The sequence below is a fragment of the Artibeus jamaicensis genome, unplaced genomic scaffold (genome assembly GCF_021234435.1).
Source record: "Artibeus jamaicensis isolate MK-2021 breed Jamaican fruit bat unplaced genomic scaffold, CSHL_Jam_final scaffold_369, whole genome shotgun sequence".
NCBI lineage: Eukaryota > Metazoa > Chordata > Mammalia > Chiroptera > Phyllostomidae > Artibeus > Artibeus jamaicensis.
In genome coordinates this window covers 34,842,313-34,868,103 of record NW_026522042.1, presented here as the reverse complement: position 1 = coordinate 34,868,103, position 25,791 = coordinate 34,842,313, and the positions used below count along the sequence as shown (strand labels likewise).

The window sequence follows — 25,791 nt, the reverse complement described above, 5'->3', positions numbered from 1 at the left end:
CAATAAAATAGGGGCTAAAGATTTTTAACACACTAAACCAAAGAGAATGTATGAATAGCAAATAAGCACATGGAAATATATTCAACATCACTAATCATCAGAGAACTGCAACTTAAAATGAGATAACACACCTACTACAACGACAAAACTTGACAATGACAAATGCCTGGTATTGCTGGTTGGATATGCAGGATGGTCCAGCCTCTCTGGAAGACAATGGACTCTTTTCTTAGAAGCTGAACATACACTTCTAATAGGACCCAGCAATCTCACTACTAGCTATTTACCCAAGAGAAATGAAAACTTATGTTCACACAATGTTTACAGTGGCTTTACTTACGATTGCAAAAAGCTAGAAACCACCCAAATGTCCTTCAACTGGTGAATGGAACAATAAACTCCGGTACTTCCTTGCAGTGGAGTACTGCTCAGCAATTTAAAAAGGGATGAACTGCTGACATTCACCACATGGGTGAATTTCAAACGCACTATGTGAAGTGAAGGAAGCCAATGCTGTGTGATTCCATTTATATGATAACTGGAAAAGGCAAACTGATTGAAACAAAAAACAGGTCAGTGTCTGCTAGGGGCTGAGAGGTTGGACTGAAAAGGAGCATGAGGAAATTTGGGGGATGTAAACTGTTCTATACCTTCATAACAGTGGTAGTTACGTGACTATAAGTTACATCAAAACTTAGAACTGTACATTTAAAAGGGTGACTTATATGTAAATCACAAGCAATAAACCTGATTACATTAAATAATTTATAAGGGCAAGTAATTTACATTCAGTGTGAAGGCAACTGCATTTTATGCATTCTAGGTATTTCAGGAAAATATCAAAGTGGAAGTAGCACCAATCAAAATTGGACAATTATATTAACTCAATTAAGTTAAAAACTAGAAAGCTAACTAGTGTTTCTTATTACAGAACACATCTCCCTCCATAATTCATAGTATTTTGCTGTTGGTGGATAAAGAATCAGCATTCAGACCGGACAAGGCTGTAGCAATTCAGGTAATGCTTTTAGAGTATTGTTTTTCAATATATTTTATTGATTATGCTATTATAGTTTTCCCAACTTTCCCACCCTTTGCCCCCCACCCCCAGCCCTCCAGCATTCCTCCCCTTAGTTCATGTCCATGGGTTGCACATATAAGTTCTTTGAGTCCTCTGTTTCCTATACCATTTTGACCTCTTCCCATCTATTTTATGCCTACCAATTTTGCTTTTTCTTCCCTGTACCTTTTCCCCCCTATTCCTTCCTTCCCCCTCCTCACTGAAATCTCTCCACATGATGTCCATTTCTCTGATTCTGTGCCTGTTCTAGTTGTTTGCTTAGTTTTTTTTTCATTGTTTTTCTTTTCTTTTAGGTTTATTTGTTGATAGTTTTGAGTTTGTTGTCATTTTACTGTTCATATTTTTTATCTTCTTTTTCTTAGGTAAGTTCTTCATAACGTTTCATATAATAATGGCTTGGTGATGATAAACTCCTTGAACTTGACCTTATCTGGGAAGCACTATATCTGCCCTTCTATTCTAAATGAAAGCTTTGCTGGATAGAGTCATCTTGGCTGTCGGTCCTTGCCTTTCATGACTGTCAAGTACTTGCCTTTCTAGCTTGCAAGGTTTCTTTGGAGAAATCAGCTGATAGCCTTATGAGCGCTCCTTTGTAGGTACTCTCTCCCTTCTTCTTGCTGCTTTTAAGATTCTCTCTTTGTTTTTAATCTGGGGTAACTTAATGATGATGTGCCTTGATGTATTCCTCTTTGGGTCCAACTTCTTTGGGACTCTCTGGACTTCCTGGACTTCCTGGAAGTCTATTTCCTTTGCCAGACTGGGGGAGTTTTCCTTCATTATTTGTTGAAATAAGTTTTCAATTTCTTGCTGCTGTTCTTCTCCTTCTGACACCCCTCTAATTTGGATATTGGAATGTTTCAGGTTGTCCCAGAGGTTCCAAAGTCTCTCTTCACTTTTTTGAATTCTCATTTCTTCATTCTGTTCTGGCTGGATGTTTATTTCTTTCTTTTGTTCCAAATCATTGCTGTGAGTCCTGGTTTCCTTCCTGTCACTGTTGGTTCCCTGAATATTTTGATTTATTTCATTTTGGGTATCTTTCATTTGTTTGGGGTTTTGTTTTTGTTTTTGTTTTCATTTTTTGACCAAGCTCAATCAGTTCGGTGAGCATTCTGATTACCAGGACTTTGAATTCTCCATCAGGTAGGTTGGCTGTCTTCTCATCACTTAGTTCTCTTTCTGAGGTTCTGCTCTGCTCTTTCATTTGGGCCTATTTCTTTGTCTTGGTGCATCTGGTAAGTTGTAAGGGGGCAGGGCCTTAGGCATTCACCTGGGCAGGGCAACCTCCTTGCTGCATTGCAGTGCTACCTGTGCGGGAGGGGCCAGAGAGGGAACAGCGCAGCTCACCTGCTTGTCTCTAGCCCACTTTCCAACGAACATGAGACTGGGAGTTTCTCCCACCATGGCAACCGCTGTAGTCCACAGTCAGCTCTGAGACTCAGTTTCCCATTCCGCCAACCCAACCTTCGTGGTCCATTGCTTTGCCACAGGTTCTTACTGGTCTGGTTGTTTTGGTTGACTGTTTCTTTAATTCCTTGGGTGTTGGAGTTCCATGTAGTTTGATTTTCTGGCACTTCTGCTTGTTTATTGGTTTTAGATTGGTTGTTATCCTCCTTCTGGTTGTACAAGGAAGCGAAGGGTTTCTACCTACACCTGCATCTTGGCTGGAATTCCGGTTTTAGACTCTTAACATTAGATATGACTCTGAGTGATGCATAAAATTAAATATTAAGGCACCCAGATGAGATAAAACATATGAAATAATTTGTGTCAGTTTTGGTCTTACTCACAAAGGATCCCAGAGACCTCTCTCTGACCCTTCAGTTCTTTTTTAAAATAAGATCTTATTTATTTATTTTTAGAGAGAGGGGAAGGGAGGGGCAGAAGGAGAAACATATGGGGAGAAGCATCAACGTGTGGCTGATCCCGGCACGCTCCCTTACAATAGGCCCACCCTCAATTCCACACTCACTTTTCCTGCCCTCTTCCCGCCTTTCCCTTCTCCCCTTATCATCTTGCCCTTGCTTCCTCCCCAGTTTTTCCCTTTTCTTGTCTTTCCTTAACTGGGGCCTTTTCTTCATTTCTTTCTGCTACCCTTTCCTTTCACTTCTTCTCACTTTCCTTCCTACAACCACCACACACCCCCCATGAATGCCGGCAGCGAGGCAGCACAGCGGAACCGTGGGTAGCGGCTCTGCCGGCAGCGAGCCGTCCCAGCAGTTTCCCTCCCCCCGGCAGTGTGAGGTGGTGGGCTCCCTGAAGGCCCTGCACAAGTTTGTCGACAGCTCCCAGCTGACCGCAGACCTGGAAGGCTCCTTTCCCTACAGCCACAGCGACTGGATCTGCCTCCGCAGGGTAAGGAGCAGCTCATAGCGGCTGCGTGTGCCACAGTCACCAGGGGGCTTCTCCTAAAGGACGTTTTCACTCAGATCTAGTCTGTTTCTAACAACCACATGGCATGGGCTTAAGAATGCCACTGAAATCCAGCCCTGGGCGGGGAGGGTGCTGCTCCCGTGCTTCTGTGGACACCCAGAGGTCGGCGGGTGACGCCGCGGCAGGCTTGCTGCCTGAGATCAGTTTAAATGGGGGAACTCACAGCTGCTTACTTCAGTGTCTAATAGAATGTGTCTGTATTGTCTCGTCTTCTCAAACCCCAATAGAAGCTGGAGCCCTTCACTACAAACTGCCAGGACGCCATTGCTTTCCTGCAAAGTTTAATCAGCTCCCTGAACACCCGCAGGGTCCTAAACACGGCACAGGTGACTGCTCTGTATTTTATTTTATGTGACAGGTGGAAGCAGAGAGTTTGGTAAAACTTAAAAGTAGACATTTAGTTTCACTAAGTGGAATTTTAGTTTAGGAACTCTCAAGCCCTTTTGATTGTAGATCTCTTTCAGTTAGCAAATGACTTCCAAGGATCACTTCCTCTCCCTTGTGACCCCCCCAAAAAAATCCCACCCTCTTAGAGAAACAACACTGCCACAATTGACGCTGTGCCAGCAAGGCAGGCGTGGTTGCTGCCGGGAGCAAGCAATTCAAATAGAGCAGAGAAAAGGGCTGGCGGGGGGGGGGCGCCGTGACAACCTGGAGCCGCCTCACGGGTGCCGGGTGTGCTGCCCTCCAGAGCCCAGGTTCTGCTGCTGCTGAGTTTCAGCTTCCCTCTGTCCCCTGCCCTCGAGTCTCAATCTCAGACTTCCCTCCCCTGAGTGAGGCATCTGGAGTCTGCTGCCACCCTCCTGCTAGGACCGGGTGGCCCGTGTGGCCGTCCCAATGTGCTCTGAGTTTGAGTGGTAAAAGCCTGGTGTGGTCACACCTAATCCCTACCCAGCATTAGGCCCGGGAGGACCTGCTTGGAGGAGGGGGTTCCATGAGTTCTCCTCCTCCCCCACAGGCGGTCACAGAGGCCATCCGTGAGCACAAGGCCATAATGAAGCAAGTCCTGGAAGACGAGCTGCTGGTGGCGCTCCGCCTGGAGGGCGGCACCGTGCTGGCGCGGCTGAGGAGGGAAGAGCGCGGGGCTGGCGACGACGGCCGGTGAGTGTCTGTCACAGGCAGCATCTCCCAGACCTCCATTCCTCCCACAGACATGCTTGATGGGACCGGAGCTTGTCTCGTTGGAGGAGTCTGAGGAAAAACTAGCCCATTCCTTGGAGTGCTCAAGTGGAAGACAAAACTCATCATAGTGGGCCCTGGCTGGTGTGGCTCAGTGGATTGAGCATCAGACTGTGAAGCAAAGGGTCATTGGTTCAAAGGGTCACTGGTTCAATTCCCAGTTTGGGTATGTGCCTGGGTTGCAGGCCAGGTTCTCCCCTTTCTCTCTCCCTCCCCTCCCCTCTCACTAAAAATAAATAAATAAAACCTTAAAAAAAAACTCCTCATAGGTCCTGACCGAGTGCTTCCTCCATCCTGGGGTGCTGCGTCCATCCACCCACATTTCAGTCCCACCTCTGAGGTGCCTGTGTGTGTGTGTGTGGCCAGTAGGTGTCACCACTTATGGGCATGTTCGATTTCCTGCTCTGGCTGCCCCATCTGGGCCCCATCTGGCGCTTCCATTCTGTCAGACGTGAGGGACAAAGAATCAGCCCAGTTGTATTTTTTAAGTAGGCTGTCACCAACAGCACATCCCTAAGGGGACGGCCTGTGAACATCCCACGTTCAGGATGCGCCACCCAATGGCTGCCTTCTCTTCCAGAGACAGCATTGAGGCTGCCTCCCAGCTGTACAACCAAGTGGACGAGGAGGTCCACAGGCTGGTCCTCACCTCCAACAGGTGTCTGCAGGAGCTGGAGAGTCTTCGAGAACTGAGGACCCTTCAGGAGGAAGGTGACCAGGTCAGTGCCCTGGGAAAGAAGCAACCAGGTCAGCATCTGGGAGGGAGGTGACCAGGTCAGCATCCGGGAGGGAGGTGACCAGGCCATGCTCTGAGAGGGAGATGACCAGGTCAGTGCTCCAGTCAGAGGAGCCAAATGAGAAAAATATTTTAAACCCCTGCCTTGTGAAATAATCAGTGTTAACACTCGGTATAACCCAGACTTTTCTCCATGTACATATGCATGTACATGCTCTTCAGAAGCTCGTACAGTCATGTGCTGTGTAATGACAGGGATGCATTCTGAGAACATGGGCAGTCAGGTGATTTCACTGTTGGGAGAGCATCACAGAGGCACTTACGCAGACCCGTGCGCACAGCCCACTACGCACCCAGACTGTGGTACAACCCACTGCCCCTGGGCTACCAGCCTGTACAGCCTGTCGCTGTGCAAGACGAGACGAGATTAAGTCAAGCACAAGAGAAAGTGATGCCATCAAGAGACAGTAAAAATGAGATGTATGAAGCCAACGTAACACAGCTGCTGTTTTATAACAAACATTTTTTTGTAAGTAGAAGGAGTATATTCTAAAATCATGATTAAATTATAGGATACTAAATACAAAAATCAGCATAGTCATTGACTATCATCAAGTATTATGCACTGTATGTACATAACTGTGTCTGATACCCTTTACACAGCTGGCAGTTCAGTGGGGTTTGTTTATACCAGCATCACCACAAACAGTGTGCTGTGCTATGACGTTACCATGGCTACAACATCACTAGGTGATAGGACTTTTTCAGGTCTGCTGTAACCGTATGGGACCACCTTCATATATCATATATGTGGTCTGTTGATGACTAAAATGTCATCATGCTGCACATGACTACATACTTTAAGTAAAATCCTTATTATTTTGTAAACCTCTATTTCCATGTAAATAATGTGAAGACAGGAGCCTGCACAGCCAGGTGTGTAGGGCAGAGGGGAGAGTGATTGGAAAATGTCTCTGGACCCTTGAGTTGTCGGGGTGGGAGGATCGCCACTGTGAAGCAGGGGTCCCCAGGGTGGCCATCAGGAATGGTGGGGTGTGGACACTGTATTTTCCCCTCCCTGGGAGGGAAAAATCCCAGCTCTAGTCATGGGCCAGTGGGGGGCAGGAGCCAGGATAGATGATGCCCTGGCTGATCCAGGCTGCAGGGCAGGGGCAGGAGACCATCAGCACATCTCGGACAAGGCAGGAGCGGACAGGAGGCGAACCAGCTCACCAGGTCCCTGGTGGCAGCCACCTGGAGCACAGCTGAAGGGGCCACCCTGCCTGGAGCACCTGATGTCCTGTGGCTTCTTCTCCTCCTCCATCCTGTGGGGTCCCCTCCCTGTCCTTGGGGTCCCCTTTCTGTCTGTGGGTCCCATCTCTGTCATGGGGGTTCCTCTCTGTCCCATGGGGCCCCCTCTCTGTCCTGTGGGTGTCCTCTGTCCTGTTCCTCATACACCCAGTTTTCCTCTTTCCTCATTTTTCTGTGGTTTTGAGCAGAATGCCCACCATTACTTTCCAGAGAAAGGGACGGTGGGATGAAAAGTTCTGAGATCTTGCCTATCTGACAATGTCTTTTCCTGCGTTCACATTTCACTGTAGCTTTAATTTCCCTCCCAAATTTTGGAGGCACTGTTTCATGCCTTTTAAGCTTCATTCATTACAGTGGAGGAGTCCTCATCTCTCCTGCTCTTGACCTTGGTCTGGGCCCTGTTTTTACTCACCGGATGCCTGTTCACCTCTGGTCTCTTCAGGGTGCTTTGGCCTCAGTGGCCCGGGCTGGGGGTTCCTCCTTTGGCCGGCACGTCTCTCTGCTCTGGGGTGTGTTGTTGTCTTTGGGGAGCGCTCCCATTTTCTAGAATTCCACACTTCCGCCTGGTTCACTAATTTTCTCTCCTGTTTTCTTTTCCCTTTAGTTGGTGTTCTACTTTGAGTGTAGATTTTCGGAACTTGATTTTCTAACCCTCTGTGAATGTTTTTGCCTCTGCGACCACATGTTTAATTGCCATGGAGTTTTGTTTGGTTTCCGAATGTCCCTCCCTGATGGTATCCTGAGAGACATGCCCTCCTCCCCTGTCCGAAGCCACCCTCCCCCTGCTCAGGTCTCCCAGGGCCTCCCCCGTCTGTCCCTCCTCCCCAGCCCGGCTGCTTCCCCACCTTTTATGGATTAAAGGAGTTTTCTAAGGCTGTAATAGTGTTTCTAGACAGAGCAAAATTTGGTATGTCTTAATCTGCCTTCTTCATCCAATACTAAATACATTTTAACCTGAAAATAAGATTGTCCTATACATAGTGTATTTCATTTCTTTTCAACCTAAGAAATGCATGGACACTATGGAAGAATTAGAAAAGAGAGAGTTTTTTACAAAAGTGTGATCACGCCGCGCACAGCTGTCTCCAACCTGCTTTGTCTGGGGGCTGTGTCCGTGCCTCCTGGGCTCCGCCCTGCTTTTGGCTGTCACACAAGCATCACCACGCCTGCGTCCCTCACACTTTGTGACCATTCACTGTGGACAGATTCCACAGGCTGAGCGGAACTCGGGACGGCTGAGCAGAGCTCTCACAGTGTGAGGTTTTTGCACGTTTGGTAAGCAGGCCCTGTCAGCCTGCCCAGCCTGGACCGTGGCCTCCCACACCTGGGGAGTGAGAGTTCAGGATCTCACCAGCGTTTGCCTTGGGGGTTTTCTTTTAATGCTGCAACCAAACTTTGTCTTCATGAGTTTGTTGGTTACTTCTATTTACTCTCGAATAAGTTGCACTTTCTGGCACTTGGCCAATTTCTCTACTGGTTGTAATAGTTTCATTGTATCGCTTCTACTGATCCTTTGATGATGTTGCAAATAATTTCCCCCCTTTGTAATCTGTCCTTTAACTTTGCTTATGATTTAAATGGGCTTTTCTACTTTAGGGTTACAGAACAACCACTATATTCCATCATAAGACTCTTATGGTTTGAATATTCCCATTTAAATCTTCAAAGCAACTAGAATTTCCTTTTTCCATGAGTTTGGAGGGAGCCCTCCACCTCTCCCTGAGAGGTCTCCGCTCCCCTGGCTGTTCCCTGCTCCTCCGCCCGGCGGCTCTGGGGTTTCCAGTGCTTCCTCATAGAAGTCCCGTTTCAATGTTTTTCTCCATGACTCTCACAACATTATTCACTCTGATTTCTCTCCTCTGCCTGGACCTCTGGGACCCCTAAATTCAGTCCTTGTGGTCATAGGTGCAGCCCAGTGACACCATTTTTAATGACAGACCTCCCAGGCACCTAACAGCCAGGGGTCTCTGGCATTGCTCTCCAACAAGAACTGTGCATGAAGATGAAGCATTTCCTTATGACATGTTCACTGTGAACTAGTGACATTGCCACAGGATTTGCCTCTACAGTGAAAACCCAGGCCTTGTCACACTGTGAGGTGTGGGCAGGGCTGCCATCGCCCCTGTCCCTCCCAGGCAGCCCCCGGGTAACCAGCACCACCAGCCTGAAGAACATCTCTGGGGTATGTTTAGCATAGAAAGAAGTTTCCAAACTGAAAATTCTAGATCTGTGTTTCAATGATCTTAACTGGAGCCTTCATGGTGACCCTCGCTGCTGTGCGGTGACTCACGCGTGTTTGCGTGGGGATGCGGCCTGCCATCTGCAGGAATGGGCACGCAGCCCCTGAGCCGTGTCAGACGCCTCCGTTGTCCTGCGAGTGTCAGAACCGGACGGCTTCACATGCTTAAAAGTAAAACCTTCTTTTCCTGTATAGATCAGATCATGGTTTGAAAAAGAGCAAAAGAAAGTCCTGGGCCCTTTGGAGCGGCTCTGTGCGGAGAAGGTGAAGCCGCAGCAGCAGGAGCTGTGGGCCGAGCCGACAGTGGGTGCGGTCCAGCCCCCTCTCGGAAACCCCAGAGTAAGTGCCCAGTTGTGCCGATGGTCAGTTCCTTGGGCTACAGCAGCGTTGTCAGAAAGCACGACCGCTGGTGGAGAACGACCGGCAGGACACGCGCATCTGAGCACCACCATAGGCCAGGCTGGGTGGAGCGAGCGAGCGCCGGCCCCGCGCACTCACCAGTCCCCGTTCTGAGAGGCACCGAGAGGCCGGCAGAGTTTCTCCCAGAAGCTGCGTGTGCTGCCCACATCCTTTATTCTCCGGACAGTGAGCACTGTCCCCTGCAGGTCTGGGCGAGCCGACCGCTGGCCAGCACACCCTTCAGACCACGTCCCTGGCTCTCAGTCCACTTACCGTCAAAGACCCCACAGTAATTGCTACAGTACAGCCCCTACCTGCGACCTCACCAGCACCCTAGACTTGCCCAGCCACTGGGGAGCCTGGGGCTAGAGCCCTCAGGAGCACGGCCCCTCTCGACAGAATCCGAGGGGTCAGGGAAGGTTGGCACAAGCCAGGGCGGGGGGCAGGAGTTCTCTGCCCCACCCTCTCTGGGACTCCCACACCAGGCAGGGATGGGGAGTAACTGATTTCACAGCATCCCGTGGTCCTGGGGTGCCCTTCATGGTGCCCTCAGGGGCTGTGGCAGGCTTGTCTTCCCTGTGGGTGAGTCCCGGTGGCAGCTGCCACTGTGGGCAAAGGGGTGTTCCTCTCACTCTGGCTTCCTGGCTCACCCTGATGCTTGACTTGGCACCTGGATGGCAGAACAAGCCTGTCCTGAGTTCACTTGAGTCACTCACTGGCCACATGACATGGGTGGGGCCCAGAAAGCCATCTGGCCTTGCATGCCCTTCGATGGACTTACCGGGGCTCTCCTCTGCTGCACAGGTAGACGGGGTGACACTGCACTGCCGTGAGTGTCTGGAGCACCTGGGCCCGGAGCTGGTTGCTGAGCATTTGAAGAGGTGTCGCCGGGAGGCCCTGGGGGAGCCTGCAGACCTGGCAGTGTTGGACCTGGGTGGCCAGCAGGCACCGGGGCAGTGGCACGCCTTGAGGCTACAGTGCCATCAGGCACACCTCCACTCCCGTGAGGCCCTTTCTGAGTCTGCCTTGGGCCCCGATGCCCCGCCTCCGGACCAGAGCCCCTTGCAGCTCAAGGTTGTCCAGGGGGCCGAGACGGGGCACGGTGAGGCATCCTGGGACCCCCTCACTGACGCCGAGGGCCACACTGGGGAGTGGGCACGACTGCTGTCCAGCCTTCCTATCACTCCGTGTGGGCAGGAGGGTGAGCACCTGGACCCAGGTGTGCACACCTCGGATGACAGCTCCACTTGCTCCTCGGAGCCCACCCAGACCCCCGTCATCCATCACAGGAAACATCCTGTGAAGAAAATTATGAAGAAAACACTGAACTTCGAGATTCCACAGCTCGACAGTGGCCCCAGGGACTCCCACTGGCCAGGCCACACTGGGGTCTTCATCAAAGGCCTGGAGGTGACCAGCACCACAGCCTCAGAGAAGAAGCCCTCGCCGAGGCCACGTGCCGAAAGCCCCCCAGTCGCTCTGAACCGGAGCCTGTCTTCCCCCTCCAGGATCCACCCCTGTGAGGGAGACCAGAGGAGGCCTGCAGGAAGGTGAGGTGGACGCCCCTGCAGCCTCAGGGTGTAGCACTCAGTGGGGATCTAGACACGCAAACCCATTAAATGTGCTTCTGCAGAACAGAAAGTCCACGGCTCTCCCTCCAGGCTGCCCTGCCCGCTCCAGGCCAGGCAGACTCACATTTGAGCTTCAACTGCATGTTAGTTACCTCCAGTGTTCAGAACAGAATCATCGACAGCTACTTCCTCTTCCATGGCGTGTGGTGACCTGGCACACCCACTCCGAAGGCTAAACAACCATGTCTACTTACTTGGAGCCCATTTGCAGAAAGTGACAGTAAGCAAATCAAGCCCACAAAATGAAGAAATTACCTACAAAAAAAATGCCTTTAAAAAAGTCTCTAAGTGCCATGGGAAGAAGTGTGTGCCCATTTATTTATTGCCCAAATGAAGATAGATGTCCATTTTCATTCGTCTTTGAGTTGTTGGCAAAATGATACTTTTTATTAATTGTTTAGATAGAGTGGTAGGAACTCTGTCCATCCCTAATGCCAGAGAGGACACGGGCCTGGTGTCAGCACTTCTGTGCTGCTGGCCACATTTATAGTTGTGACCTGGAGGTGGGCCGTCCTCATTGACTAGCTGGTTTGTTACCCTGTTTTCTCCTGGTGCAGAGCAACTTTAATCTGAACTGAGATGGTTACAAAATACTCTTCCGAAACACACCTTTAAGTTTTAAAATCTTGGGCAGTTACAATGTACCTTGTTGAAGGTAAAGGTTTCATTTGTGGGGGAAGGGGGCGGGGGGGGGGTGTTTTTCCTGTGGGCTGGAATCCATGGGCAGGCAGCAGAGGGTTACGTGGGTTTGTAGATGGCCTTCCAGTCCCACTGAGCTCATGCAGAAAGTTCCAGGACAGCAGAACAAAGGGGTGGGGGCATCCACTCACCAGAGCTCCCCCTGGTCACTCAGAGTGGACATCCTGGGTCAGGAAGGGAGCAGGGATGGAAAGCTGTTCTGCCTTTGCCCCTGGGAACAGGTCCCCTCTCCCAGTGTTCACAGGCCACAGACCCACCACCCCAAGGTCTGGTAGTGAGGAGTCTACTGCACACCCCAAAATGAAGCAAGTCCTCCTCACACTCCAGGGCCCTGGGGATGGGGCGTGGGGGAGATCACTAAACCAAATCCATCTTTTCTGAACACCCAGACCTGCTAGGTGTCCAGAGGGAGCTGCTGTCACCCGGCCAGCAGTCATTTCTCCAGAAGTTTCTGGCTATTATGGTGTCATGAGTCAGTTTCTATTTATTTGATCCAAATCCTCAGACCACTCTCATTTTAACTTTGTGTCTGAGTATTTAAGGAGAATGCTTGTTTTTGTGAGTGTTGGTGAGAGGTGATTCTCCGCCGCCTGTGCTGTGGACTAGGGGCACCTTCAGGCCCCCCAGCAGCAGGTGTCCTGGCCAGATGTGCTGTGTGCTTGGAAATTACAGGTATTTGTGAAATCTGTTACATGGGGAGGAAAATCGGTAAGGGTCGTGTTCTCCAGGTCTGTAGTAGACAGGATGTGGTCAGAAGCATTTCTGACCATATGTGTATGTCCCATTGTGATTTGCTTTTAATTTTTTTCCAAATTAAAAAAAAAGAAAAAGCAAAGACAAATAATGGCAGAAAAATTTGCCAGCTGCCATTAGTGTCATTGGGGCTGAGTAATTTCAGGAAGTTTGAAATAGGTTACTACCAAGTAGGGGAGAAAAGCAGTGTGCCTCGTTAGTAGGAGGGGGGAGGCCAGGTCACCAGCAGGCCTCTTCTTGGTACCCTGATGTTCCAGTTGACTGGTGACATGTACATGCCACCATGCTACACCAGAAGGAGCCCCAGGAGACCTGGGCCGGGTGGGAGGAGGTATCTGCCACCCACTCCCTGCATCCCCCCCACAATCCTACTACCTGCTGTCCGTTTCCTCACTGTCCTGGGTGAGATGTCACTACAGTTTAAAGCTGCTTTTTCAGAAATAGCTTCCGGTAGGTTAGGAGTCGGGGTGCATCAGAAACCCATCTTCGCATGAAGCTCCGCACAGCCTTGCTTGCACAGGGCTCACGGCTGAGTGCCAGGTCTCCTGACTGCTGCAGCCGCCTCCGCCTGAAGCAGGTGCTGTCAGGCTGCCCGGAAACTAAGACCCGCCGGCGTCAGTTTGGTCTGGGAGACTGCAAATCTCTCCTCTTCCGCTTCCAAAGGGATTTTCATCTGTAAGGCCACAACCAGTAACATGGAAACATTTCATAGAGTATGCAGCCCTCCCCTGTATCTCTTACCTTTTCTTACTGTACATCAGGAGAGCGGTTCCAGGTAGCCATGAGTGTGACTCAGGTGTGGGCCGCCCGGCATTATTCACAGCTGAAGACGGACCCCTTCACTGCGTGTCTCCCGGCTGCACGCCATCGCGTCCCCCTCAGCATCCCGTCCGCTCTCTGTGTCTTCCAGCAGCCGCCTGCAGCACATAATGGCCGAGATGATCTCCACGGAGAGGGAGTATGTTAGGTCCTTAGGATATGTCGTCGACAACTATTTTCCAGAAATGGAAAGAGCGGACCTGCCGCAGGACCTGCGAGGGAAGCGCAGCGTCATTTTCGGGAACTTGGAGCAGCTCTACAGCTTCCACCGCCACCACTTCCTCACGGAGCTGGAGCACTGCTGGCACTGCCCCCTGGCTGTGGGGCGTGTGTTCCTGAAACACGTAAGTGCCCCCACGCGGTGGGCAGCGGTGACTTCGGCCCAGCTCTCCCTGGGAGCAGCAGGGTGTGGACTGCCCACCCACGTGTCAGGCCGCTGGTAGCCGGCTTTCCAGGCCCGGGAAACTGTCCCCAGCAGCACATCAAGGCCTGTGAACACACAGGCGCCCAGAACAGACAATGAGCCAACAGCACTGGACATGGTCCTCACGGCTCACCCTTGTCGAAGGCCACGAGGTGCCAGGGGCTTCCCGTCATCTCAGTTCATGGTATCGGCAGCCCCGCTTCCCCACCACTCAAGCCTAATTGGCCAAAAGGAGCTTCCAAAATCAGTTCATTTCCTACACTAGGAAGCCCACCTGGTCCCTTCACGATCTTCCTGCCTGAGGCCCACCCAGCTCCCCTTCCAGACGGACCGCAGGACCAGCCTGATGAGTCCTGAGGGAGCGGGTTGGGGCACACAGACCGACTGGAGGAGAGCTGCCCTCCCTTTGCTCAGGCTCTTCTCCACCCTGAGCAAGGATGAGCTCCCTGCTGGGGCCTCTGATAAAAACTTAAATCGCTCTAAAAAGAAGTCTTTCAACAAGTAGCTACTAGGCACTGTTGCAGGCACTGGGCACTCAAGTGGCCCTGTGCTGTGGGCAGGTGGCACATTGGCCTTAGTGTTATTAAATGTCAGTGACCACAAAAAACACCATGGTAACAGAAAGCCCAAATTAAGCCCTTTCAGCTATTGTTAAAGAGTGCTTTAGCCGTAAGGTGCGACTTGTATATTGGTTTATCCTGACAGTAATTGTGAGGATTTTACGTGTTTAGACAGCTTTGATTCTCGACCCTTACAGCTTTCAGCACTCCCCACGCCCCTTCCCCAGGCTGCCCTGTGAGCAAGCGCTCCTTGCATTTCTTCCCCCAACCTTTGTAGCTAAGACCCATCCAGAACACTGGCACTGCCCCCAGGGGCACCCACTGTGCTGGGGAAGCTGAGGTGGCCCCAGTGCTGCGCTGTGCCCTTTTCTCATGGCCACAGTGAGAACTGTGCTGTGGGGCTGGGGCCACAGCACAGGTTCTGACCTGCCCTGCTCAGGCACGCTGTGCCCTCCCCTTTGCAGGAAGAACAGTTTGGCATGTACGTGCTCTACAGCAAGAACAAGCCCCAGTCGGACACCCTGCTCTGCAGCCACGGCCACTCCTTCTTCAAGGTCATCCCCCTGCCTGTGAGCCTGCCGTACCTCACCTGGCCTGCCCCAAGCTGACCCTGTCCCCTGACCCTTGCAGGACAAGCAGCGGGCTCTGGGCGACAAGATGGACCTGGCCTCCTACCTGTTAAAGCCTGTGCAGCGCATGGGCAAGTACGCACTGCTGCTCCAGGACCTGGTCAAGGAGGCCAGACGCTGCCCGGCCCGAGAGCAGGAGCTGGGCGAGCTGAAGGCCGCCGAGGACATGCTCCGCTTCCAGCTGCGCCATGGCAACGACCTGCTGGCCATGGACGCTGTCCGCGGCTGCAACGTAAGTGCCCCAGGGCCCTGACTGGCTCTCTGGGTCAGGGCTTTGAGTTGATCAAGACGTGCCTGGGGACAGGAGCACAGAACTTTTCTTTAGCAACGTCCCCAAAGCTTAGACCTCCTGATGCCCCCACCTGAGGGGGAGAGGAGAGTAGAGTGGAGCTCAGTGTCCAGCTTTGGAGCAGCAGCTGTAGGGTGTAACAGCAGGTGGGGTATAAGTGCTACACATTTGCTTATTGGGGCTGTTTTAAAACAACTGAATGCATGAAAATTGTGCTGGGCCATCAGGCTTGGGGCCTGGCCTGCCCGTTGATAGGCTGGTCTCTGCCAGGGACGGAGGCCAAGCACCTGTATTATCCCCAACATGGTGGCGTGGCAGGACTACACGGGCAGGAAGAGGACACCCCCTCTCAGGCAGGACCCCTTGTCTCTGATGGTCAGACGGATGGCTACAGAATTTCCAGGTCACAGTGAAAATGTGGACACCTTGCTAAGAGCAGCATAAGAGTTTCAAATGACAGCAGAGCAATAAACTGCAGGGTCGTCACCGAAACCCCGTAGCCACTCAAACTCTCCCAGTGAGCTTGGCTGGGATGACTGGGATCCACCCAGAGTTCTCAGGCATCACCAAGGACAGGGCTCTGCACCAAGGGAAGGCCGTGGGAGAGACGTCCCAAGGCTGTCTGTCATTTGGGATCCATCTGCAGGGAGTACTGGCCGGGCACAGCGGCTGTACCCTGAGAACTGGCCCAGGTTGCAACTCAGAGGATGTCTGTGGTGGGGAACAGCTCAGGTGTGGAATTCACAGTGTGACTCCTGGGGTCCCCACATGGGACGTTTGTACACAGTGACTGACACTCCAGCTCTTCGACAAGGGTTTCTGTTAAAACGAGCAAACGGGCTGTGAAGTGGGAAGTTAAATAAAATTGAACATGAGGGTTTTACCGTAATATCCATGCAGACGAACAGGAATGTGAGCACAAGGGAAGCTTACCCTGAGGGTTTGCACCCAATTCCAATGTGCAAACCCTCATTTGGTTTTCCCACATTGCATTGAAGCAATCCTTGGACACCAGCTGGATGTCCTGCAGTTCAGCTCACTTCTGGTATCTTCCACCCTTCCATGACATCAGACCCGACAGGTTAAGGGCTCAGTCCCACAAGACTCCCCCCACCCCACTTCAGATGCCAATTGCAAGTGCAGGTTGTCACCTGTCCTTCTGACCAATCAATTGTAGATGGGGGTTCCCACAACCCCCTCCTGGGTTCCATTAATTGGCAAGAGCAGCTCACAGAACTCAAGGAAACATTTCACTTACTGGATCGCCAGTTTATTATAAAGGATACAATTCAGGAACAGTCGGCTGGAAGAGATGCACAGCACGGGGTGTGGAGAAAGGGTGCAGAGCATCCCCACATCTTCACGTGCTCACCAAAAGGAAGCTCTGCAAACCTGTCTTTTGGAAGTTTCATGGAGGCCTCATTACATAGGTGTGATGGACTGGGTCACTGGCCTTTGTGTTGACTCAGCCTGCAGCCCCTCCCTCTCCAGAGGTCAGTGGGGGATCCAGTCAAACTCAGTGGTCCCTGAGGGCAGCCTCCTCCATCCACAGGTGAATTTGAAGGAGCAAGGGCAGCTGAGGTGCCGGGATGAGTTCATCGTCTGCTGTGGGAGAAGGAAGTATCTGAGGCACATCTTCCTTTTTGACGACCTCATCCTGTTCAGCAAGACCAGAAAGGTGGACGGAGGCTATGACATCTACACGTACAAGCAGTCCTTCAAGGTAACACGCCTGCCTCCTGCCTCTGGCGTCAGGCCGGTCCCCTGTAGGTGAGCAGGGACCACGTATTTGTTCTTTCCTGTGGTTCTTTGGCTGAATTGTGAGAACTTCAGACTCCAAAAGCATCAGGGCTTTCCGTGTGCTGGTTCAGTGGCTGGGAAACCTGAGAGGCCCTCCCCTTAGTGGGTTTTGGGTGGCCCTCTGCCCCTAAAGGAGGCTCTGAGGGTAAAGAGTTTCTGGGGCTCCTGGGAGGAGCCCACACCCAGATCCCTTACCTGCCAGCACATCCGAGGTGTGGCGATTATGTGACCCCACCCAGTGTGTGACAGTCATGGGGCACCACAGAACCTTCTCATCTAGCCCTCATTTCCCCAGTGAGGAGACAGAGGCTCCAGGAGGGAGCCAGCGTGGATGGTGTGGAAACCGGATCCTCCCTGTCCTGTGCTCGCCCCCTCTCCGCCTTGTCCACGCCGTTTGGTGTCTGGGTGAAGAGGCCTGTCGCACTGAGGCACTGGGGTCAAAGTGTCAGCCCCAAAGTGGTCAGTTGCTCAGAGACTGTCTCCCTGGTTCTCTTCCGTGCTGTAACTGCAGATGGCTGAAATCGGGATGACAGAGACCGTCGGGGACAGTGGTGTGAAGTTCGAGATCTGGTTCCGCAGGTGGCGGAAATCCCAGGAGTCCTACATTCTCCAGGCGAGCTCCCCGGAGGTCAAGACCATGTGGACTGACACTATAGGGAAGATCCTCTGGCGGCAGGCCCTGAGGAACAGAGGTGGGCAAGAGAGGGTGCGAGGCCAGCTCCGGGCCAGGAATCTTGTCCAAGGGGCCTGGGCCTGGCAGCCCCCAGGAGGCCCTCTGTCCCCACTGTTTACCTGGGAGTTCATGGACCTACCCCGTCAGCACACAAACACGTTTTTTGCCCTAAAACAAATATGAACAGGACCCCGCCCCTGCACTGCCGCACTCCCGAGAAAGGGCCCAGGCTCAGGCTCCCTGGCCTGCCCCCTGAGGCCCGGGCTCTCTGCCCCGCCCTGCTTGGCAAGGCCTCCTGACAGACTGCACGCTGGCCTGAGGGCTGGCCCGTGGGCCCCCTGCAGCAGGTGAGGGTCCCTCCTGCTGGGACCCCCGCGCAGGTTTCTTCCTTCTTGCTGTTACCCCTTTGGTCTCTCCTCTGCCTTGATTTAGTCATTGGGGCACCTCTGTCTACACTCACAAGGTGGCCACTATAAATGCCATCTTCACAGGGACCTGTCAAGCTGGCCTTCCCATGGCAGCTTGGACCCACAGGCCTGAGGAAACCTAAGGGCTCTGATGTCCAAATGGCCACACACAACCACCTGTCTCCTTAGTGGCTGCACCCTGGCCAGAGCCTTGACCTACTCCAGAAATGCCCCACAGCCCCCACTGCTGCCTCCTTTGAAGAACAGACCACCCCTGCACACATGTTAACACACATGTGTGCATGTGTTCACATGTGTGTACATGTGCACACACGTGTATGTGCTTGCACCACACGGGACAGCTCCGCTCTGTGCCCAGTGTCTCCTCAGTCCCCTGGGAATGGATCCAGCCCTTGGGAGAAGCAGGAGGCCCTGCAGCCGGTCCTCCTACCCCTTCCCCAGTCTCCTCTGCTCCTGCCCTCCCATCAGCTATAATTATTATCTTTCTTCTCTCTCTTTTGTTTTATGAAGTAATTCATTCTTAGACTCTCACCTTATGCTTAGATCTCCTCAGTATTCAGAGACACACAGACACCTGTCAGTGTGTCCTTCCCATGGCCGTGTGCCCCCTGGAGGCCTCTGTCCCCCACTCCACACCAGCCCAGCCCGCCTCCCTTCACCAGCAGACAGAGAGCCCTCCCTTCTCTGCCCACCTGAGCCCCCGGTTCTGGTTGCACTCCCTCTGCGGGAGGCCAGTGTGAGGCCAGAGCAGGTGCAGGTGCCAGACTGGGAGCCCTGGCACCTCAGCCCCCAGGGTCACTCTGGGGCGCAGGGCCTGGCCCTGACATGCTTCTGGTCTGGACTGACAGTGTAGGCTGTACTTCCGTAGAAAACCCAGGAGTCACTTGGGAAGTGTTCTACGTTTTTCTGTTTCAGAACTCAGAACACAAGAAATGGTGTCTGTAGGGTTAGGCAGCAAACCGTTCCTGGATGTCAAGCCCAGCGACACAGCCATAAATGGTCAGGCTGTCAATCACATCATAAACGGAACAGGTAAGGTGGCCACAGCCCTCACCTGGCTCTGCCAGTTGGGGCCCAGGCCCCAGAGCGCCAGGGGTGGCACTCAGCAGGCCCAGGAGCCTGCTCGGTCCCCAGAAGGCTCTGTCCGGTCCTTGGGTTGAGACTGTACTTCTGCAGCAGCGGCCAGACCGACTTGCTTTCTGTCCCCTCCAGAGTCAAGGACCCAGGCGTGCGTAGCGGTGCCCTCCTGCCATCACAGTGCCCCCTTCAAGAGACCGCACTCCACCATCTCCGACAGCAGCACCTCCTCCTCCAGCAGCCAGTCCTCCGCCACCCCGCACGTGTCCACTGGCCAGGCCCACGGCCCCTGGCCGTACGACGTCCACACCCGCATCGAGGAGGACGAGCTGGAGCGGGAGACTGGGAGCCCGACTCCACCGGGTGAGCGCCCTTGAGCGCTGTGGCCGCACGCGCACCAGCCTCTGGCCGCCAGTGGGGGGGGTGGGCAGTGTGTGTGTCCTTCCGTTTCACCTGATTTTATATACTTCCAACGTTTTCAAACAAATTCTAGTTTTTCTTTTATTTAAAAAAAAAACCTTCAGACTCGGGCCAGGTAGCTCAGTTGGTTAGAGCAAAGTTCCAATACGCCAAGGTTGTGGGTTCGATCCCTGGTCAGAGCACATACAGGAATCGGCCAATGAAGGCATGAATACGTGGAACAACACATTGCTGTTTCTCTCTCTCTCTCATCAATAAATAAAATAAAAAATAAACAACTTTCGGTTCCATCCAAGACAATGTAACAGGAAACAGATTTAAAACAAACATAAACAAACAAACAAAAAAGACAAAACAAAACCAGATGAAATATATGAAATGAGAGATTTCAAAACCTAGGACATCTGACAACAGAGCACAGTGACCCTGAGGGTGGAGAAGATGAGGTGAGCCCTGTGGCTGCCCTGCTTTCTGCCCGAGGGTCCCAGGACAGGTGCGGCAGACTCCCTGAGTGCAGCAGACCAGGGCGGCGGGGGTTCGCAGGACGGAGTAGGAGAGACCTGTGCAGTGAGAGGCCTTGGGGGTCTGACAGACGGGTCCTCTCCAGAGTCCAGCATCCAGCAAAGTACTGGTCAGCATGGCACGTGAGGACTGGAGAACGCTTTGCACAGTCACGTGGGCACCCGTTCCCACCAGCTGGATGAGACACTTGGGACCCAAGGGGCGCTGGGTGAGTCCTCGGAAAGGCCTACCTCAGGAGGAGGGAGCAAGTGGCTGGATACTGCCGCCAACCCACCCACCAGCTCACCAAGCAAGACCCAAGAGGACCAGTTCCCAGGACTACACCCCAGGACAAAGCTCATGGACATTTATAGAATCGCAAAAGTATCCAGCACCCAACAAAGTCAATCCACATTGCGTGGCATCCATTCAGAGCAGCAGGTAAGCAGAGTAGAAAACATAAGCCATGGTGAGAATAATCAGGCGAAGCCAGCCCGAAGCTGACACGGATGTGAGAATTATCCGTTGTGGACTTCAAACCATTGTTGTAATCTAAGTAGTGACATGGAAGACATGAAAACACCAAGACTGAGCATACAGGGACAGAAACTGCCATGTCTGAGGTGAAAAGGACATCAGATGCGGTGGCAGAAGAAAATGTTAATTTGAAGGCACGTCAGTAGAAAGTACCCGAAATGATGCAGCAGAGAATGAGAAAGGAGGAGGGGGGTGCATCAGTGCCACTGGCCAGCAGAGGGCGCCGGCGCGAGGCTTTACAGTGCTGGTGAGCTGAGTGACATCACCTGAAGGCAAACTGCGATCATCCGATCATCGGATTATAAACCCCCGACGACCTCTAAAATAAACGAGTCAGAGCTGATACACCAACGAAGGGGACCAAATGCAACTGTAAGGGAAAAGTTGAAAGAAAGTAGAGAAAGAGGAAGAGGGAACAAAACACAGAGGGCCGGTCGGTGCAAGGCGGACCCAGTGCTCCTCACTGTGTCGGTGACCACACTGAACACACACGGGCGCCAGCAGCTCTTGGTGAGCCACACGTATATCCTGTCTGGCTCAGGTGTACATACATGTGTGATCTCACGTGTATACACGTCCAGAGTCGCCCGTTTGTATCTCAGAGGCGTGCAGTCCATTGTGCCATGCCCCAGTAGAGCAGTATTTTGCACACACCCCCACAGGGAGGCGGGGATGTGTCTGGAATGCGCCGCAGTTGGTTCTCTCAGCATTCTGCGTGGGGGTCCCACAGCCCAGATGTGGCTCGTCCTCAGGCCACACTGCCTGGAACAAGCACCTTCCCAAGCCCAGAAATATGTCATTGTCAGCATCTGAGGGCTTTGCGACTGACACCAAAGCATCTCTGTGCCCAGCTGAAGGCGTTGTGCATAAAAACTGCCGGGGGTCCCAGGTGGCCAGGTGCTGCACACCTGGTCAGAACAGGCAGCAGCCGCCATGGGACGAGCCACTGGAGCACAGTGGGGACATGCCGCATTGCCAGTCCGGAGCCCCTGCACTCCCCTGGTGCATATCTCTGGCTCCCGGACCACGGGTAGTTCACATTTGGGCTGGAGCAGCCTCCGGTCAAGGCCAAGTGTGAAGACCAGGAGCCTGGATGTGAGGACAAGGTGGAAGTGTATGTGTTGAGGGCTCAGCTTGGCTGTCCTCGGCTCAGTGCCTGAACAGCCCCCGCGATCCCTGCAGAGGGGTACAGGGGAAAGCCACCAGCCACTCACATGGCACTGGCCTAGAGCACAGGTCCCAGACATGGGGCGTGGCCCTGGGCCTACACCCAGTGGCTTCAGCTAGGTCTGGGTCTAGGCTGGTACTGGAGGACCCAACCTATTTCTTCAGGGGCAGTGGGGTGGGGTGGGGGAGTCAGGCGTTGCCGGTCTGTTCTTGCCCATTGTTTAAAGCATGAGGCCCTTCTCTGGTCTCAGTTTCTGCTTCCCCTTTGACTTGCATGTCCAGAGGTGACACAGAGCCGTCCAGCATGAGCTGCAGGCCTCCTGCTGGTGGAGAGGTTGCCTGGGCGCCTCCCACCCTGGTCTTCCACTCTACTCTGATTTCGAAAAAGCAGGTCAAGAAACACTTGGCCGTGAGCATACGTGGTGCCTACCTTCCAACCACACCATCCTGTTCTCACCCAGCCCTCACAGGCTGTTGGGAACTTGTACCTGGAGCAGGAAACAGCCAGCCCTTGAGTGACAGGATCCGGGGCCCCTGCTTGTAGAAGGTGGACAGAGGCAGCCCGCTCACCCTGATGGACCAGGCCTAACTCAGCTCCTCTTCTCAGGGACAGAGAGCTCCGAGTCTTCCCGTTGTGTGTCGGGGGACAGCAGCCCTGGCCAGCCCCGGCTCTCACAGCCCCTCCCCCCAGGACTGCCCTCTGATGAAGGCCCCCAGGGAACATGTCCCACCCTTCTCTGGAGGGACCCACAGCTGCAGCTCGACGGAGGCCAATCCACCACAACCGTGAGTGCCCCCTCTTCTGAGACCCCATGCAAGAGGCCAGGTGCTGAGTAGGTAGTGAGTACCAGCCCGTGTGACGCTGGGCTGCCACACAGAGCACCCCCAAACCCCAGTGTCATTCTGCACACGAGTCTGCTCCCAACCCACACCCCAGCACTGCATGCCTGGCGGGCTGGCTCCAACCCGAAGGCCTGGCCCCGTCCTTGGGCAGTTCCAAGTCACTTAGCCACGGAGATTGAGGGCCTTCTTGCTGCCTAGATTTTGCTGGCCACAAGGAGGCCTGATCTGTTCCATCTGACGTTTACTGGTTTCAAGCCCAGCACTGCCCCCACTCCAGGCCCCCACAGTCCTGGGTGAAGGACAGCTGGTGGCCAGCAGAGTCGGTTTCCTAACAGCCAAGTGAGGGGCAAACTGGAGTCATAGGATGTAGGGTCCAGGGTCAGCAGCTCCGCCTGGAGTCCAGCTTCCCCTCGGACGTTTGCAGGACCCCCAGTTCTGCCCCTCTGATGGGATCATAGACCTGGCGAGCCAGTGTTCCCCTGAACTGATGCAAATGTGTATTTTGACCTTCGGAGGGTGTCTGGGGCCCAGCCTGTTTCAGGAGGAGGCCCCAGGCATCACCCTGGATGTGCACTCAGACGTCCTCCCTGAAAGGGAGGGACTGAGGTGACCAAGGAGAGGGGCCGGTAAGACAGGAAACAAAGAGGTCTTTTCCTCAGGATGTGGCCGGGCCTGCGGGTGCAGCAGCCTGCACCCACCCCAGGTCATAGACGTCACTCTGCAAGCGCATCCGCAGTTCTTGGGAGACGCCTGCAGCCCATCCCCTGGTAGCGTTGGGAGGGAAGGTCCGCTTTGAAGGGTGTGCGAGGCTGAGAGTTGGGGACAGGTGTTTAGTTCCCATGCCCTAGATCACTCAGGATGACCAGTGATGCGATTCTATAGTGACCCCCCCTTTTGTCAGAACAAAACCCCTCGTGTCTTAGGCTTCTGGACAGCAGTTTGAGTGACAGGCAAACGACCGCACAGGTAACAGGCTTTCACAGCTTCCCCAGTGTACCAGGGGTTCTCTCGTCCACTGTAACCCCGATGGCGCTGGCACACTGCCACTCCCAGGCCGCCTGACTGTGTCTCTGCCTGTTGCAGACGCTTCCAAATCTCAGTGGCACAGCCATACATTAGCACCACAGGAAGGGGCACATTGGCAAGGCAGGGCTGCTGCCCCGCTCCCCCATGTCCCTGACTAACCTCCCTGGGGGGTTCGCTGCCGAAACCCGCTGGTAACCGGCATATCCAAGGCCAGCATCCAGCCACTTCTGAGAGCTCAGATCTTCCTCTGACAGGAGGGCCAGGCCCCTCAGTCCCTGGTGTAGCTAGTCACTCCCCGGAGGCCGGGCCAAGGCAGGGGAGACCACCTCCACCCATCCCTGCCTCTAGGGCACCCTCCAGAGTCCCCCTATCAAGAGCAGCTCAAGGGGACCTGGGGCTCTCTCCTGAAAATGGGACCTCCCCGACACCCACTCCCACCTGCCCGTGCCCCGTGGCTGGAGCTCGGCCTGTGACTGTCCACAGGTGAGACTGTGTCTTGGCTGGGGCTGCCACTCTCGCTGTCCAGGATTCTGTGCAGGTATTCCCGTGTACACTTCAAATCCACGTTGCAGCAGGCACGTGGTACTTCGTGGGGGCAGTGGGGAGGAGTGGGGGTTCCAATTAGTTTCAGAAAGAACCCCCTCCATTTGTCGTACACACGGATCCCTCGTTCCTGTGACATAGACTGTTTTCCGAAAACCATGTGTGAAATCATAAGTGATTCCCGTTCACATGCATGGTGCTGGTGCGACACACACACATTTATGTTCCAGAATCAGAACGGCAAACACAGACCTGAAACGTTTCAGGCCCAAACCCTTCCACCCACAGCTGCCCCTCCGTGTCGGCTGAGGGCTGCCAGTGGCCACTGCCGACCGGGCCCAGCCCTGCCAGCTCACAGACCAGCGCCGCCCCTGCCACGAGCGAGGTCGGCCTCACTGAGGCTCTCATTCTCGGTGCCTAGTCCTGCCCTTCCCTGGCCCCAAGTGCTTCCTAGAGAGGATGTGTGTCCATGAGCCAGGAGTGCCTCTAGGGGTGTGAGGACCCCTGTAGAGCCTCACAGACGAGGACTCTGTGCTGTGACAGACTTGGGGGTTAGGGGGCCGGTGCAGGAGGCCAGGGCACGTGTGTAACTGGGTCATTCTTTTGACAGCTCTGAGATCTGGACAAGACGTGGCTCCTCCAGGCAGAAGCCCAGGGAGAGCGCAGAGGAACCTGGGCCCGGACCTGTGTGAGGTCTGGGGCTGAAACACTGAAGCTGCGGTCTCCTGACACACCCAGCCCCCAGCTTCTCAGGCTGCTTGGTCGCACGCCCCTTGAGGCTTGAAGTCATCCCATTATTCCTCCCCATCCTCCCCCACCTGGGCGTGGCCAGGCCTCCCTTTCATCCTTCCTCGTATAGCTCCTCCTCCTCCTCCACCCACCGTGGACACCCTGCATGGCCATGCCTTTCCCACCGTGGTGGGAGCACCCAGACCCCCAATCTGCGTGAAGGCCCAGACGTTCTCAGGCCTCAGAGCAGGGCAGTCTGGGACTGTGTTTCCCACCTTCTGGGCAACTTGGGCCGTAGGTGATGGTCCCCAAAGACGTGTGTCCCAGATGCAGGGCAAGTATAATGGGAATCTCAGTTCTCTTTCATTTTTGGTAAGTTGTATGTAGTCGTCGGAATGGCACTCAAGCTAGGCTGAGGGGCCACAGTCTCCTCCACCTGTGAGCCTGAGACAAGGCCACACCCTGTGTCCCAGGTAGGCGCCAGGCTGGGGCAGGGGCACGTCAGTTCAGCCTGAAGCCCCGAGGAGCCAGTGCTGGGAGGCCCTGCCGGTGTGGACACTGCCCAAGAGGACCACCCTCACCAGGTGACTTGAGTCAGAAGCAGGGAGAGCCGGGGAGATACCAGACCGTCCTGAGCTTCCCCCACACCCTCTCCTCCTCTCAACTACAGGGACCACCTAGACCAGGAGCGGTGGCGGCAGGGGCCCCTTCTGGGATTTGCTGTCTGTGTAAACTGTTTTGCTACTTTTTTTTAGTGCTGACTTGTCCCAAACTTTAGGAACAGAAATAAATGGGACATGTTTCTACCACGTGGTTATGCATCTCCTGCATGTCACCTACGTCACCAGGGAGCCCAGCTCCTGTGAGG

General features: G+C 53.8%; 1 protein-coding gene across 4 annotated transcripts in view; it reads left to right on the top strand.

Moving 5' to 3' along the window:
• PLEKHG4B (pleckstrin homology and RhoGEF domain containing G4B) overlaps nucleotides 1–25,733 on the top strand; it is an 83,235-nt gene extending 57,502 nt beyond the window's left edge. Inside the window, exons 7-22 of one of the 4 annotated variants that reach the window (XM_053657187.1) lie at nucleotides 932–1,018; nucleotides 3,317–3,433; nucleotides 3,739–3,837; nucleotides 4,470–4,612; nucleotides 5,271–5,409; nucleotides 9,172–9,315; nucleotides 10,180–10,925; nucleotides 13,372–13,621; nucleotides 14,726–14,815; nucleotides 14,892–15,122; nucleotides 16,732–16,902; nucleotides 17,491–17,671; nucleotides 18,996–19,112; nucleotides 19,293–19,520; nucleotides 22,390–22,568; nucleotides 24,805–25,733. In XM_053657187.1, coding sequence (XP_053513162.1) covers nucleotides 932–1,018; nucleotides 3,317–3,433; nucleotides 3,739–3,837; nucleotides 4,470–4,612; nucleotides 5,271–5,409; nucleotides 9,172–9,315; nucleotides 10,180–10,925; nucleotides 13,372–13,621; nucleotides 14,726–14,815; nucleotides 14,892–15,122; nucleotides 16,732–16,902; nucleotides 17,491–17,671; nucleotides 18,996–19,112; nucleotides 19,293–19,520; nucleotides 22,390–22,568; nucleotides 24,805–24,810 — 2,928 coding nt within the window. In that variant the 3' untranslated portion in view covers nucleotides 24,811–25,733. Of the gene's footprint in view, nucleotides 1–931; nucleotides 1,019–3,316; nucleotides 3,434–3,738; nucleotides 3,838–4,469; nucleotides 4,613–5,270; nucleotides 5,410–9,171; nucleotides 9,316–10,179; nucleotides 10,926–13,368; nucleotides 13,622–14,725; nucleotides 14,816–14,891; nucleotides 15,123–16,731; nucleotides 16,903–17,490; nucleotides 17,672–18,995; nucleotides 19,113–19,292; nucleotides 19,521–22,389; nucleotides 22,569–24,804 lie in introns of those variants that run through there. The other 3 variants (XM_037137383.2, XM_053657188.1, XM_053657189.1) reach the window with 3 other exon arrangements.
• The last annotated feature ends 58 nt before the right edge of the window (nucleotides 25,734–25,791 follow it).